Source organism: Euleptes europaea, chromosome 4, assembly GCF_029931775.1.
Source record: "Euleptes europaea isolate rEulEur1 chromosome 4, rEulEur1.hap1, whole genome shotgun sequence".
Classification (NCBI taxonomy): domain Eukaryota; kingdom Metazoa; phylum Chordata; class Lepidosauria; order Squamata; family Sphaerodactylidae; genus Euleptes; species Euleptes europaea.
Window position 1 is genome coordinate 50333842 of NC_079315.1, and position 16813 is coordinate 50350654.

Consider the following 16813-nt stretch of genomic DNA (forward strand, 5'->3'; position numbering starts at 1 on the left):
GGGGTGGAACCTGAGGAGGGCAGGGTTTGGGGAGCCCATTTTCTCCAGGGGAACTGATCTCTATCGGCTGGAGATCAGTTGTAATCCCAGGAGATTTCCAGCTAGTATCTGGAGGTTGGCAACCCTATTGGCCACTGAAGATTTAAAAAATCTGCACAGCCAATTAAAATGTTGCTTTGGCAGCAGCTGCCAGTACCGCACTATGATCTTCACTGGATGACTGAAGGCAAGCTGAGCAGCCATTTTGTGACTGGTTCCATTTTGTGGCTGCACCCATCACACCGTGTCAGAATTTCAAAAGTGCCTGAAGGTTCAAAAAGGCTGAGGATCTCTGGCTTACTTTGTACAATTTTTTTTTCTTCAGTGGCAATTTCATATTCCCTTTGCAAACTAAATGGACAAGTAAGAGGTTTATTCCCATGATTTGAGCATATACTTTCTGGAGCGTTTGATGTATTTCAGAATCAAGGGAGTTCAAGCTGTCAGTTACATGGCGCCGTTTCTGCAACTTGTTAAATATTGCCAGGCTCACCTTGCAATTCAGCAGCTCTTATTGAGGAAATACAAACACTGAGGCGGCTGTGGGAAGAAAGGCCAAGGAATTGGATGTTGCTGCAGGGTGATTAGATATGTGGACCATGTAGGAAACTTGAATAAAAACTTGTTAGTCTTTAAGATGTTAGAAGACTTCCAGTTATCCAAATTGTGCCCTTTGCTTCTTGCCACCATTTGAAGATACCTATGTTGCTTAAAATGATAAACGAAGGGTCTTTGTAGGGTTGCCAGGACCTCTTTGCCACCGGCGGGAGGTTTTTGGGGCGGACTCTGAGGAGGGCGGGGTTTGGAGAGGGGACTTCAATGCCATAGAGTCCAATTGCCAAAGCGGCCATTTTCTCCAGGCGAACTGATCTCTATCAGCTGGAGATCAGTTGTAATAGCGGGAGATCTCCAGCTAGTATCTGGAGGTTGGTCTTTGTAATGCATGTATTAATGGTACCTTCTTTCTCAGCACCTTCAAACCTCAGAGGGGAAACAGTTCAAATGAGTTTGCTAGGTATCTATTCAAATTTCAGAGGTATTTGCAAAAATCTGCAATAGGGAAGAAGCAACTCAGGATAAAAAGATTAGTTTAAGAATTAGCTACAATTGTGTTTCCTTGCCTCTTCCTGCATGTCCATTGAAAGAATTTGCAACAATAATTTTGCTTGTAATGTAGGTTCAGTTGCAAGGATAGTTTTCCTTGCTAGCGCTTAGCAGAATATATATATAGGTTTATTAAGAGATATATACTGAGAACAGGGCTGTTTTTAGTTTAAAAGGCCCCTCCATTACGTTAATGCACCAGTCCTGGACACACACACTGGCTTCCATCAACTACAAATTGTTCAAAGCATTTAATGAGATAGTGGGTGTAGCTGCATATTCCCTTCTTCATTCAAGACAAAAATTGCATCATCATCCCACATTTGAAGTGCAAATGAAGATCACTTCAGGTGCTTTGCATCCAGATGGACATTTACAATTTGAGTTGAGCCCTTTTCAGGGGTTGCATTTCTGAGGCTCCTATTTTGTGTTCTGGGAGAGCATGCTGTATGTGATCCTCTTGGTAAGCACAATTGTCATTTTATGTGATACTGATAATGTGTGGATTTTTCAGCTTTGGTCCTCACAAATATGTACCCTCAAAAAACTGTGTTTCTGGTACCATGTAGCTGGAAAATGTGAGTGTCGCCCATTTCCCACAGAATGGCAATCACTTATACTTGGAGGATTGTACACAGCTTGCTCTCCTGGTACATGATAGAAGTGCCAGAAACCTAATACCTAGAAAGGGCTCTAGCAAGAAAACTATGAGTCAAACCCTGCCAGATTTGCTGGTTGATCTTTGCCAATTCTCCTCCTCACTGCTGCCAGCATCCCATGCAGCTTTTCATAAAAGGAAAAGCCAGTAAGATCCAACCCAACATAAGGCAGCCTGCAGCTACACACTGATCTCTATTGGACGACTGGACAACTGTGTAATAAATTCAGGAGAAATACCAACCTTTTCTTAAACAGTGTCATAAAAAGTATGAAACACATAAATATAAGCCATGTCAGCCCCCCTGAAGTAAATGATACCTAACTGGTTTAAATTCAGCTACAGCTGCTTAAAAGATTTTGTGGACCAGGTTGGAAAGTGGCCTACGTAAGGCCCTCCTGTCTAACTCCCAGTGAAGTGAAGTCAAAAGGCATGGTTTCAAGTTAAAGTCTATAAAAACCAGCCTCAACAGCCTAAGCATTTTTAATTGGGGTGAAATTCTCTTCATTTCAGTATAACACAGGAACGCAAATCAACCTCGAGTCCATCAACTTAACTAGACTGAGGATAGGCACTCCAGCCAAGGACACCTTTTCCCCAGTTCCTTGTCTAGTATATCAGGTTTTTTTCTAAACAAAAAACAAGCCCCAATAAGAACAGATTGGAAGCCTATGGGCAGGGACAATTAATTTCCTATTGCTGCAAAATATGCCTAGTTTGTTTAAATGCACTTAACCATGAATCTATATGCTTAACTTGAAGCAAATTTCCACAGATTTAATTCGTCTATTTATCTCCAAGGAAAATTGCTGGGAACAAGAAGAAAATACATGTCAAATTCACTATTAACATGTTATGTATATTTCTTGCTGGCCAACATTAGTACTCTCTGGTATTCCAGCTCTTAGAAAATGCTGTTGTGGAGTAAGTCTGGATTTCTATATAATTTCTAGTTAGATACTGTTCAAGACTGGCTTCAAGTAAATTCCCCTTTCAGCACAATCCAATGTATTGTCAATGGGACTTAGTTCTGAGTAAACATGTAGGAGATGTTTGTAAGTCCATTTAGGTCTATAGCTGACATGCTTTTTGTTACAGCTTTAAATGCTCTTGTTCTGAACAGCACTCCACGCAAGAGTAACTGCAACGTCTACTGAGTTCTAGTAAGGATACGAATTCACACTCAACAGTCATGGCACGCAAACTGAAACAGAGGAGAACGTTTGTGAATCAATCTCAAGCACAAGCTTGCAAAGGACTACTGCAACAACTACTACAAACATTACAAACTTGACTATCGCGACTTCAGCTGACCAATATAAACACCACTAACCTTGGTATATTTAATCTTCAGATCAGCCAGGGGTGCAGGCAAAGACGGTGGAGCGGGAGCTGACATGACTTGTGCCTGGAATGCAGGTGAGAAGAGGTTTCAGAAAAGTGCAACGGTGTTTGCCCTGACTGAGCACTTAGATTTAATTGTGCCTTTTTATCAACTATAGTATATTTGCATGCAAGGCTGTGATTGGACGAACAAACACATCGCAAGTACAATTGACACGTAACACCTAAAAAGCAGGCTGAGTGTCAGAGGTAAGAGTGCGTAGCAGCTTCCAGCTTGAAGTCTGCAAATAACGGCCTGATTGGGTATTCCTTTTTAAAAAGTTATGAGTAGGCAAACCTAACTGGAGCTCACAAGGGAACGCGGCCCTTTGGTGATAAACACAAATGCTTCTGGATGTCATCTAAGAGTCCTCTTTTTGTATCAACTGCCCGACAGACAAAAGTGTAGCTAGTTTTGCTTTCTTGACAGGGTGATATGGCGATAAAAAAGAGTGGTATTAATGGATTAAAAACATTGCTGGAGGGGGAGGTAACAAACCCAGCTAAGAGCTGTGCACCCCAGGGAAAATGTCTGATGAGTTGCGGCAAAAACAATAGAGAATCTCGTGGCACTTTAAAAACTCAGTTTAGTGAAAAGTATAACTTCTAACACTTACTCAGATTTGTGAAGCATTATCCTCACAGGGCAGATTTTTCATACACAGCAAGAATCCTACATTACTGCGCTAAGGCTGCAATCCTGCTCACCTTTACTGGGGAGTAAGCTCCACTGAATTCAGATGGATTTACTTCAAATGAGACATTACAATTTCCAGCTCGTGCTGTAAATTCTGCGAAAGGATGGTACAGCCTTCTGTATTGATCTCTCATTTGAGTATGACAGGCAAAAATTTGGCAGGTGCTGCCTTTCCTGAGCATGGAAAGCCTGTTAAATTCTTGCTCTTTAAAAAGCCCCAAATTTCCACCCCAAAGCATCCTTACTTGTGAGATGAAGGAAGCTGTGTTGTGGATGCTGCGTTGCTTGCTATTCTTAAGGGGTGGGGGGAAAGAATCTTTTTCTCCAAGACGGATAATTCCATAGCACAGACTACATGCAAGGCGTGGTAAAACTCTGAAATACTAGTAAGCCTTTAAGTCCTTAGCCTTGCCCTTTAGTCCAGCTCATTGCAACATAGGCTTGGCACAGAATTGTTTGCCTTATGAAATATCTGGCTTGTAGCCCTGCAGTTTCTTAAACATTTGTTCTCTATTATATCTTGTTGCATAAAAAGAGATGCAATAATGTAGTCCGAAGCACCCATTAAGCTGTGTGTGTGTGTGCACTAGAATAACCTCTTGCTAAAGTTGAATCTGGACTGCATTCATGACTGCTACCCCCTCTCCCCCCCCACCGCACACACACACAGGCAGTATTCAGTACTCTTTTGTTAGCGCATGCAATTAGAAAGCAGAACGGTCTCTAGCCTACTCACCTTTGAAAAGCACTCCTTTCTATGAACTCGTTAAAGTCAGCCCAGCTAGAATTCAGTTTGCAAGGAACGATTGTGCTTCACCCTAATATTGCCAACTTTTTTACTAGTTCTGCAACTTTGCCTTTAAGAGTCACCTACTCTTCTGAAATCATGTTGCTCTTGGTACACACAGAACAAAGGGAAAGGTTGTACTTGCCAGTGTGGTTCGGAGCAGTGGTTCGGAGTGGTGGATTCTAATCGGGAGAACTAAGTTTGATTCCCCACTCCTCCACATGAGTGGCGGACGCTAATCTGGTGAACCGGGTTGGTTTCCCCATTCCTCCACATGAAGCCAGCTGGGTGACCTTGGGCTAGTCACAGCCCCACCTACCTCACAGGGTGTCTGTTGCGGGGAGCGGAAGGGAAGGAGATTGAAGGCCAGTTTGATTCTTCCTTAAATGATAAAGTCGGCATATAAAAACCAATTCTTCTTGTTAATTGATCTGAAAGGCCAGGATTAGGGCAAGTAAAAATGGCACCATGTTTGGAATGGGGAAAAGCCACAGCTCTAGGATTCCTAGAGAGGACTAACATTGTTTCTGAATTTTCCCCAGAAGTAATGTCATGCTGTCAGTCCAATAGCCATTTTTTTTGTAAGGGCTTGGCAGCCCTAGTGGAAGGGCATTTGCTTTGCATGCAGAAGGTTCCTGGTTCAATTACCAGCAACTCCAGTTAAAACGATCAGATAGTAAGCCAGCATGGTGTAGTGGTTAAGAGCAGTGGACTCTGATCTGGAGAACTGGGTTTGATTCCCCACTCATCCACATGGGCTGTAGAGGCTAATCTGGTGAACTGGATTTGTTTCCCCACTCCTACACATGAAGCCAACTAGGTGACCTTGGGCTAGTCACACACTATGAGCCTCACCTACCTCACAGGGTATCTGTTGTAGGGAGGGGAAGGCAATTGTAAACTGGTTTGATTCTTAAGTGGTAGAGAAAGTCGGCATATAAAAACCAGCTCTTCTTCTTCTAAGTAATGTGAAATATGTCTACCGAGACCCTGAAGTAGGGTTACCAACATCCCAGATAAAAAAATGCTGTTCCCTTAATAAAGGTTCAATGGGCTGTTATCTACCTCTATGCCATGAAAAGTTACAACTGCCTATTGCCACACATTAAGCCTTTATTTAAAGGGCAGGATTTCCCACCCCTCAGGCTACTGACAACCCTACACTGGAGAGCTGCTGCCAGTCAGAGAAGACAATACTAATCCTGACAGACTAATGGCCTTACTGAATATAAAACAGCCACAAAAGTAACCTGGAATTCTAATTTCATATTTCAGATGTGAAAGGGTTGTTGCAATTAACGACAGGTATCGGTAAATAAAAATACTCTGCATGTGCCTGCAGGACTGCTGAGAACCACCACTGACCCCTACACAAACATTCCTTATAGGTTCCCCTCACCCACCCAGATCTCCTATATCACAATAAAGTAAATAATGAGACTTGGTCTCCTGCTGGTGGTTGCCTATAGTGCTATGATTCTGAAAATGTATATTAAATATATGTACATGTGATCACAGGGCACATAACATTGACAGCATGCTCCTAAAATGAATTTCCTGTTATTGTTGTCATGAAATAAAGGCCTTAAAACTAATGAATAGGGGAAAATGCACATCTCCGTTAACAACCTCCCCCCCCATTTGCACCTTATTTGCAGGTTTCAAAGAAGACTGTGTTTTCCTGTGACTTCAGAGGGGAAGTCTTTGCTCTGCTTACTGGTTGTTGTAATTTCACTACCCATTTTAACCCACAGGAAGCCCGAGTGATGGCTGTAAGAACTGCCCCAAGGATTGCCCTTGCTCTGATTTGGTTACTATAAATCCAAATCGATGTGAGGGGAGAGCATGCTTCCTGCCATCACTGTGGTATCTTGTCCTTTAAACAAAGGGTAAAAAACAGCGCCCAGCCTTTACAAGCTGAAGACCTTTACCTAGGAGCTTGTGGCTCAACCCTATTATTTATAAAGTACCCTGAGTGGCGATTTAAAAAGGGGCAACCTATTTATGTTAATATTTTAAATAAACTCAATATATACCATTCATTCCCTAGCATTCAAAACAACAAAATAAATGAAAAATGTAAATGGTTTTGGTGGCAGAACAGTGGATTGAGTGGGGTGAAGAGGTTTGCAACACTGAGTGGAGGTGGGAGATCACCCGTGTAAACCAAGATATTTTGCCAAGGGGAGAGAAAAATGTCATGGAATAGCTTGGAGTTTGGATACAGGAAAATGGTAAAACACTGAGAGTTAAAATTAAATGGTCTTGATCCAATCCTTCTGCATACCCAGATCTCCCCAGAGTAAACGTAAGGTGCAAATGTAACATAGGTGTTTAAGTGCTGTTTGTTCCTATTGCATATTCCACCTCCCCTACATCTTTGGTTAAGGAGTTGCTATATTACATTCATTCTCACACTGCTAATTGCAGACATAAGGAGAGAAACTTTTGCAAAATGGTGAGCATGTGGGAATACCTACAACTGTGATGTTCTGGTATGTGAACAAACCAACCAAGTGAATATTTGTTGCACAATGCTGGAAATGCAGTATGACTACCAGGTCTTAATGGGCTTTTCCACATTCTCTTTTTCTTGATCATGAAGTTCCTGTTTCTTTGATGGTTTTTTAAAGTTCTGCCTGTGGTCGATTTGATATCACACCTGTTTTTATCAAGAGTAAAAAGCAGCAGGGAAATAAACTAGATTTAATCTTGTGCTATATTGAATCAAACACTAGAGGTAATAAAACATGTGCAGAATTTTTTTAAAAAACACACACCAGAGAGAAATCAGACCCGAGAGAGAGAGAGTGCGGAAAAGCACGATATTAACTTATTGCCTTTTCAAAACTACACCCACTTGTAATGTTTCCCTTTAAAGGCATACAACATCAGGCAAGAGTACTCACTTCTGGGTTCACTCTTAGGTCCATTCCACAGGGACGAGCCAGCTACAAACAACAGGGAAGAGCCAGCTACAAACAACAGCTTTTGTTTATACAGCAACAACTCCAACAGTTCACAGCAACCACCACTAACTAGAACCCAGTAACAAGAGCTGCACCCTGTGGGACCTAACTCCCATAGATAATGGGGGAGGAGCAGACACATATCACATATACCACATTTGTATACAACCTCCAACACTCTCTTGCTAGACAGCAGAGAGATCCTGCTGACCTGCTGTGTATCATGTGAAATTGCCAGTTTTGTGAACCATTCGCTATGAGGGGTCCACGTTCATAGTCACTGTAATTTGCAGTCTGGTTCCTTATGAATTTTGGTAAACATATTTAAACTAGGAACCCCAGAAAAATAATGGATCAAAAATGAGAAAATGTATCCCAGTGAAAAAACAAATGGAGGGGGGAGGAGAGTGAGCAGGTGTCCTGGACTTCTGGGCCTGGCAGCATGGTTGGATGGCATTTCTCGCTCTGAGTAGGAGGACATCTTCAGGGAGGCAGGAACAAAAAATTCAACACTTCCTGTCTCCTGAGGGAAATGACCCCTCCCCTCCTCCTTAGCTCAAGTTTATTTTTTGCCTTGTATAGGGAGAGCAGTGTGCACAGCCCTCTGCTGTGCTTAGGGATTTTAGGAAACTTAATTTATTCTTCTTGTCTTAGTGTTAGTTACTCCTCTCTTTCCTTTCGCTCCTTCCACTCTCTCCCCCGATTCCGCTATGAACAAAGAAGGGGCCAATGGGCGCTTTCCGGAGGATCCTTTCACAGGGGAGGTCACTTTTCTAGAACATCATGCTACTCCCAGTTCCAGACAGACTGATGCGCCAGCAGCTCCTGTCCAGCGAAGCAGTGACACCACCCCACCACCAGTGGGAGAATGGTTGAGCCTCTTCGCCAGCTGTTGGGCGGCTGCCCAAGCAGACCACTGGGTCCTTCTGATAGTCAATCAAGGATATCTAATAGAATTCTCCCATACCCCTCCAGATCGCCTCTTCCTCTCTCCTCGACCTCTCAAAAGAAACAAGCTTCTTCGCACTGCCACTGCAGTGCAACACCTTAAGGGCATTCAATGTTTCTTAGGCGTATACTCTGTGTTTTTTGCAGTCCCCAAGAGGAACAGGGGCTGGCACGCCAGTCTGGATCTGAAGTTCTTGTGACTCTGGTGGCTCTAATTTGCAAACAGATACACCTGTATCTGGACAATTTACTTATATGTGCCCCATCCTGGGATCAGAACTACTCGCATACGCAGCTAGTTCTGTAACTGCTGGAAGATCACGGGTTCTTAATCAACCAGGACAAAAGTCATCTGGAGCCCTATCAAAGGCTTCTCCACCTGGGAGTCCTGATAGATACAACCAAATCTTCCTCTTCCTACTGCAAGAGAAAGTAGCCAAACTTTCTACCATAGCCAGACAAACTTGGAGGTCACCAGCTGCTTGGCTCACGGCCCTCGCCAGGCTACAGGGTCTTATGATCTCCTGCATTCTGGCAGTTCCATGGGCCAGGTTCCATGTGCGATCTCTGCAGTGGTTCCTTTGACAAAGCCTCACTTGGTGGACCACAAGGGCCTTCAGTGCTTACACGTCTCTCCGAGTCAGTTATTCACTGATGCAAGCCTTATCGGGCTGGGGAGCAACTTTCCTGGACCAGCCGGCACAAGGGTTATGGAGACTACCAGAGAAAAGTCTAAACATCAATGCCCTCGAGATCAAGGCCATTCTAAAGGCTCTTCATCACTCCAGTCCTCAGATCTCAGACAAACACCTACTCATCAGGATGGACAACGTGTCAGCAAAGCCTCATGTGAACAAGTGGGGCAGGTCTCGCTCATCCACCCTTCGCAAGGAGGCCAAGCTAGTCCTCACCTGGGCAGAGAACCATCTGGCCTCCATCGCAGCAGAGCATATACAGGGAACCCTGAACATGCAAGCAGACTAGCTAAGCCATCAACATCTGGATGAGGCAGAATGGGAACTGAATCAGGAAGTCTTCCATCAGTTAACCCAAACTCCCTGTACCCCTCTGGCGGACTTGTTCGCCTCATCCCTCAATCATCAACTCCAGAGGTTTTTATCCTGCTACCAACAGCATGATGTGGAAAAGACAGAAGCGTCCTGACACCTTGGCCTCCGGGATCTCTTTACGCATTCCCTCCGCTTCCTCTGATTTCAAGGGTTCTCTGTCGCATTTGCCTCCTTAAAGCCATAGTCTTTAAAGCCATGGTACCAAGCCCTCCACCAAATGTCCTTCAGGAATCCCTGGAGGCTTCCAGTCAGGCAGGACCTGCTGCTCCAGGGACCCATTTGCCATCCAGACCCAGGGTGGTACAAGTTGACCACCTGATCATTGAGAGATGAAGGTTGTTAGTGCTCAGGTATGATTACGACATCACAGACACCATTCTGGCATCACGACATCCTTCCACTCACCACATTTATAATGTCATCTGGAAGGCATATGGTTCCTGGTGACGTAGCAAGTCGATAGATTCACTCAAACCAGAGGTGGGTAACCTGTCCTTTCTCCAGGAGGGCCAATGACCAGGACTAAAAGCCGCAACCATGCAAAGACAGCTGGTTCCTCATATTTTGGGATACCCTCTGCCAAAACACTCTCATGTAAAAGCATTTCTGCGAGGAGTTATGGCCATTTCCCCAGCAGTGGTCCATAGGTCCCTGGAAGTGATCCCTGGAAGCTTCATATCGTTCTCTCAGCTCTCACGAGATCACCATTCGAACCTCTTGGTACAGTTGACCTAAAGTGGCTTTTGGCATGCAGAGTCTCAGGATTAGAAGCCTTGTCAATCAGCCCCAACCTATGCCTGCTCCATAGGGACAAAGTGGTCCTCTGACCAGACCCTACATTCATCCCAAAGTTGAATTCCCGCTTTCATTGGGAACAGGAAATCATGCTGCCATCCTTTTCTCCAGACCCAAGTGGAGCGCAGGAAAGAGACAGGCACTCTTTAGACCTCAGAAGGGCTCTGCGAATATATATTAGGTGAACACAGACCATCAGAGTGGCAGACTCTTTATCACACTCACTGCTCCCAATAGGGGAAAAGTCATGTCCAGAGCTTCCATCAGCTTCAATATCAAATGCTGCACAGCACAGGCTTACAAATCCAGCAGCTTACTGGTTCCTCTAGGAATCACAGCTCACTCCTTTAGAAGCACAGCCACCTCAGCAGTTTTCAACCGTCATGTATCAGTTGAGGATATATGTCATGTGGCAACTTGGTCGTCCTTTTCGACGTTTGTGCGCCACTACAATATCAACCTCTTTTCGTCTGCAGATGCTTCATTTGGAAGAAAAGTGCTGCACAGTGTGGAGGGAATAACTAGACCCACCCAGGCATGGGATAGAGCTCTTGTAAATCCCAATCTGAAGATGCCCTCCTACCCAGAGCGAGAACAAGCCTTGGACTACTTACTATGAAGGCTCCTTCTACTCTGGGGTACAGAGGGCATCTTCCCCTCCCTACAGTTACTCGCAGCAGCCAAATTTAGAATAAACAAATAAAAATAAATCAAGGTTTATTGATCTAAAACTCATGTACAACAGACTACACAGTATTCAGGAAGGATGAGACAATGACAGGACTCCCATTCCTTCTTTAACTCTTCCAACTAAGTTCTTGTTCTAACTTATAGTCCTCTAAATGTTCTCATACATGTTTTAATAAACTCCCGTTATTGCATGTTTAGGGTCTTCTAGTTAGACCCATGGGATTTTCTGCCTTGCTGTCTTTATTAGTTATCACAGCTCGGAAACTACTGGAGCTAAGGAGGAGGGAGGGGTCATTTCCCTTAGGAGACAGGAAGTGTTGAGTTTTTTGTTCCTGCCTCCCTGAGCAAGAGAAGGAAATAACCCAATCTGAAGATGCCCTCCGTACCCCAGAGCAGAAGGCGCCTTCATGGTAAGTAGTCCAAGGCTTGTTCTTGGGCTTCTACAGGCCCACAGCATTGTCTCCCCCCCAGGCCTGGCCAATCAGGCCTGGCGTGGCCAGGGAAAACCAATAAAAGTTGTGGCCAATGTACTCCAACAAAGAGTCTATTGTCTTGGTTGTATTATAGTTTTGCCTTGCCATTTCTGCATTCTTTGGCACTGGGTCCATAAACCTTGCAGGAAAAATTACACCATTGGAATTTACTCAGCTGAGCAATATCTCTGAGCGTCACATGCTAAGGAAACCCTCCACAAACTACTCGGCTTGTGGGGGAGGGGAAATGCCAGGGAAAAGGGGGTGGCAATTGGAATTGTGCTGATATATAACCTCCTCAAAACCAGAAGTGATGCCATCGCATCAGGCAATGTTCTAGAATTTGCCTCAAACTCATCCCATTAAAGCATAAAGTTTTGGGCAAATGCTATAGAGCCACCCCAACACAATGTAAAGGTAGATCCCTGTGATTACCCTACCACACGCTACCCTATCACGCACTCAGATGCAAGACTATTACAAATATTGATTGAAGGATTATAACTATACCTTGGATGAAACAAGGTAGCTGTGTGCAGCAATTTCACTGAAACTAGTAAGGTTTGGTTTGGCCTAGTCAATTCCTTTATGGGAGACCTCTTGGGAAATCTGACACTTCTGGTGTCAGTACAATATTGTAAAAGTAGATCCCCACCCCTATGAATACCCTACCACATGCTACCTTATCACACACTCAGATGCAAGACTATCACAAATATTGATTGAAGGATTATAACCATACCATGGATGAAACAAGGTAGCTGTGTGCAGCAAGTTCACTGAAACTGGTCAGGTCTGGTTTGGTCTAGTTAGTTCCTGTATGGGAGACCTCTTGGGAAATCTACTGTAGGCATATGACCCTGATTTTGATGGTGGAACAATGGTGAGACATTAATGTCATTACTGCCTTATGAGTAGCACTTGCAGCTAATGAATGTTCAACATTTCTGTTGAACGTTAACTTCAAAGGCAAAATGTGTATATTTACCATATCCTATACAGCTGCTGATGTTTCCATACTATAAAACACACAGAGCATCATACTGTGCCAATATAAAACTGAACAGCCATTTCTAAGGTAACTTCATAACAATGCATTAAAAGTAAAGTGATACAATAAACATTGCAATAGTCTACAATCCTACTTCCCTCTACAAGTGACCTCTTGAACTTTTCCATTATATTATCTTGGTAACCAACTTTCTGCCTTATGGTATATCATGCCTCAGACATTTTTTTTTAACAAAAATGTCTTCTAGTTCTGTACACACTTGTAGCCAACCTCCAACAATCTCTTGCTGGACAGCACTGTGCTCCTGCTGAGTTTATGGCCTGCTGTGTATCATGTGAAGTTGGGAGTTGTGAACCATTCGCTATGAGGCACCCATGTTCATAGCCACTGTAATTTGCAGTCCTGTTTCTATAGGGAGTGCATGTCGTAGCAATCTTGCTGAAGCTGGGTACAAGAGGATGAATCAATGGAACGAATTGTATCATGAGACATAAACTGATACAACACCTACACCCATATCAATATATCTAATTTTCAACAGGGCCAATCTGTGGATACTTTAATCCAGAGATTGGAGCCATGAACAGAGGAGACAGATCATTCTACAAACCTGAAAAAGCCTCAGGTTTGTAGAAAAATCTGAAATCTAAAAAAAAAAGTACAATGGAGTGTTAACACACACACACCCAATAACAGAAGCAGCTCCTGTAGCTTTAAGAGACAAATGCCCTCGGTGGTCATTGCTAGACAACCACAACAGTATTGGCAGCCTTCCAACCCTGGTTTTTGTCAATAAAAGGGGGGGAGGAGCAGGACCCTTTTCAGAGCTGTTTGGGCCTTTGGTGGGAAGGATTCATTGGGCCAGGCCCAGATGCCCCACCTACCTCACAGGGCGTCTGTTGTGGGGAAGGGAAGGTGATTGTAAGCCAGTTTGATTCTTCCTTAAATGGTAGAGAAAGTCAGCATATAAAAACCAAATAATCTTCTTCTTAACAGCAGCCACCCCTCAAAAGCCAGTGTGGTGTAATGGTTAGAATTTCAGAATAGGATCTGAGAGACCCAGGTTCAAATCCTCACTCTGCCATGGAAGATCACTGGGTAACCTTGGGCCAGTCACACACACTCAGCCTAATCTACCTCACAGGGTTGTTGTGAAGATAAAAAGGAAGACAGGAGAATGATGAAAGCTCCCCATTGTGGAGAAAGGCAGAGTATAAATGAAGTAAACAAATAATAAATATGGCTGAAGATTGGGGTAAAATGGCAGATAGGAAACTGAGAAGGAAGAAGGGAAACTGGAGGATATGGGAGTTGCCAGGAGGCAGGAAAGGGGAAATAGTGTGGGGAAGGGGATACAGGGGAAAATGATATGCCCTATACAAGTGGTTGCGAGTTCCCCGGTGACCAGTACTAAGCAAATGGTTTTCTTGTGTAAAGACTGCCAAGGGGAGGGAGGAAGGGAAAGCTGAAGACAGGACAACAGATAGGTAGGTTGGCTGGTGGGAGGGTTGGAGGCAGAAAAAGGGGAGGAGCTATGGGGACTTTGAGGGAAGGGAAAGAGAAAATTGTGGAGGAGGGGAAATGAGATCCCCCTCCAATCCTTGCAGGTCCCTTACTTGTAATATATAAAAATGATAATCCCAGAAACAGTCCAGTGATCAGAATAATTACATTCAGACAACATCAAACAATAGCAGTGTGCAATAATGATATGCAATACGATAGTAACATATGCAAGAAGTCAAATGCAAAACATTTCAGTCATTATAAGCAAACAAAAAAAATCTAATTAGGCAAAACATATAAGTATGGAATGCTAGCAGCACTCTATTTCAGTTTTATATTCCTCAGAATGTTGCTGGTTTAAAAAAAAAAAGTTTTAGACACAGCCACCTTGCATCAACACCAGAGCTGTAGTGATGTCCTTAAAAAAAGAAGAAAAAAGAACCAATAAGCTCTGATAATGTCACAGACATGTAGAAAAAATGTATTCAGAAAAACACAAAGCAATTCATATCTGTTAATGACCATTGCCATAAAACTATAAAATAAATATAATATTAATGAACATATCTCCAATTAGGACAGAATAAAGAATAATTAAATCATTTCAAACACTTTGAGAACTTACCACTTCAAAACAGGGAGCCTGAAAAAGGCTAGCTGCCTGGGCTAAACAAAATTCAAAGTTATAACAGCTGTGACCCAAAGGTTAAATTTGTTCTATAAATAGTTACTGCTTGCTCTAATCTTAAAGAGACAGAGACAACCAATAATATTAAATAAATGAACAAAAGTCTAAAGGTCATTCAATCCATTGAGGTGTAGACAGCCCAAAGCATAAATCCAAAATATTTCATGTTAAAGCAACAATTGTTGATTCCACAAGTATACCAGTGCATGGGGTTTTTCAATAGCAAAACACACACACAAACATCTCAGCAGGGCTGTGCTTCTTCTCTAAAAAGGGCACTTACGAAACTCTGGATCTTACCTTGATGTTCAGAAATCCTAATTTTAAGAGGTTGTATAAGAGATATGAGCAAATCTGTGACCTGTGTGAAGCTAAAGTTAGAAAAATACCTCAATTCAAAAGAACTTCTGCTCACATGATGCACAGAAGTTTTTGATCGGATCTGCTTAGGGGCAATTCATATAGTCATCACATTAAAAATGTACAACTGAACCTGAAGGCTTTCTTCGAGTTTTTAAATCTGTATGTACCAAAACATCCCTAAACATCCCTAATAGATCTAGTCCTTCTGAACCCTTCCACAGGGTGTGGCCACATCCTGGGAATCTCACTGACCAACTGCCAATGTTTTAAAATTATGATTTTAATGCGTGGGACTAGAGAAATGAAAAATTCCTTTCTTTGAAACAAAGGCTGTTGCAGTTAAACCTATTGCTAGAATCACAATTTCGGTATAATCTAGGGCCACTAAAAAGTTACAGCCCAATCCTGAAGGAGGGGTAATTATGAAACGCCTGGGGATGGTGCAGCTGCTCTGCCTCTTGTACGGCTTGCACAGGGGATAAAGGAAAATACAATTCCCACCAAGCCCTGTGAAACTTTCCATAGAGTTTCATGGGGCTACACCAGCTATTTTGAGGCACAAGTAGCTATCTGCAAAAAGGGTTTGGGGAGCTGACTAATGCCCTGGGAATGCCCCCATTGATGCCGGCGTGGGGCCTTGCGCTGGAAAAAGGCTGCCGGGAAGGCAGTGCCAGCACCCAAGGCTTGCACTCCTGCATGGATTCCCTGGGCTGGCGTTAAGTGCTCCTGTGCTGGTTCCACTCTTGCTGGCCTCCCTCCCCTTGCCCTTTCCTTTCCCTTGTTTTCCCCCTCCTTGCCTCTTCCCCTTTCTTCTTCCCCATCCTTTGGTCATCCTTTGCCATTATTATTATTATAGGGGTGCCATCTGAAATTTAATTTCAATGAGGATTTTAAATGTTTTAATCTACAGTGTATTTGAACATATTTATCATAATTGTCTATTATTTTATCTGTTGTTAACTGCCCTGAGTCTGACTTCGGTAGGGAAAGGACAGGGTAAAAATCAAATAAATAAATCAAATCAATCAATCAACAACTCAATCACCTTCAGGAGCTCAGCTTTGTCTGCCCCTGTCATCTGGGCAGCAACCCGAGAAAGGTCCTTCTTGGTCATGGCACCAATATTATGGAATTCTCTCTGCAGGGAGATTTGCCCATTTTCCTCAATCACTATCATCTGCCAGTGGGTGAAGGCTTTTCTATTTTGTCTAGCATACCCTCACTGACTGTCCTTGTTTTTAATTGTTGGTTTTATATATATGACTGATTTTGTAAAGGCTGATTTTAATGCATCTGAAATTGTGCACTGCCCTAAGAGCCATAATTGGCTATGGCAGGTGCAACTGTACTATCCATAGCCACACAGAGAATCTGATAGAAAACCGGTTCTGGAATAGAAAATATTTTTTCTATTTCCTGCAGTTGCAACAAAAACAATGTAGGAAGAGACAAAGTCTCCAGTCTCTCCTAAAACGATTCAGGTATCAAAAGAGGCTCTTCATGTGGTATGTTGGTAATTCAACGAAATTACATCCACAGTTAATAAAATACCTTCAGGTCCAAAACAATTTCCTTTCATCTTCAAAATAACATCATTAGTGTCGCTAACTTAAGATCTCATAGTAGATACA

At 43.1% G+C, this 16813-nt stretch overlaps 1 protein-coding gene across 3 annotated transcripts in view; it reads right to left on the reverse strand.

Moving 5' to 3' along the window:
- ALDH1A1 (aldehyde dehydrogenase 1 family member A1) overlaps positions 1-16813 on the reverse strand; it is a 59777-nt gene that overhangs the window by 31761 nt on the left and 11203 nt on the right. For 2 of the 3 annotated variants that reach the window (XM_056848115.1, XM_056848114.1), the window contains exon 3: positions 3135-3209. In XM_056848115.1, the coding sequence (XP_056704093.1) occupies positions 3135-3200 (66 nt within the window). In that variant the 5' untranslated portion in view covers positions 3201-3209. Of the gene's footprint in view, positions 1-3134; positions 3210-14756; positions 14776-16813 lie in introns of those variants that run through there. The other variant, XM_056848116.1, reaches the window with a different exon arrangement.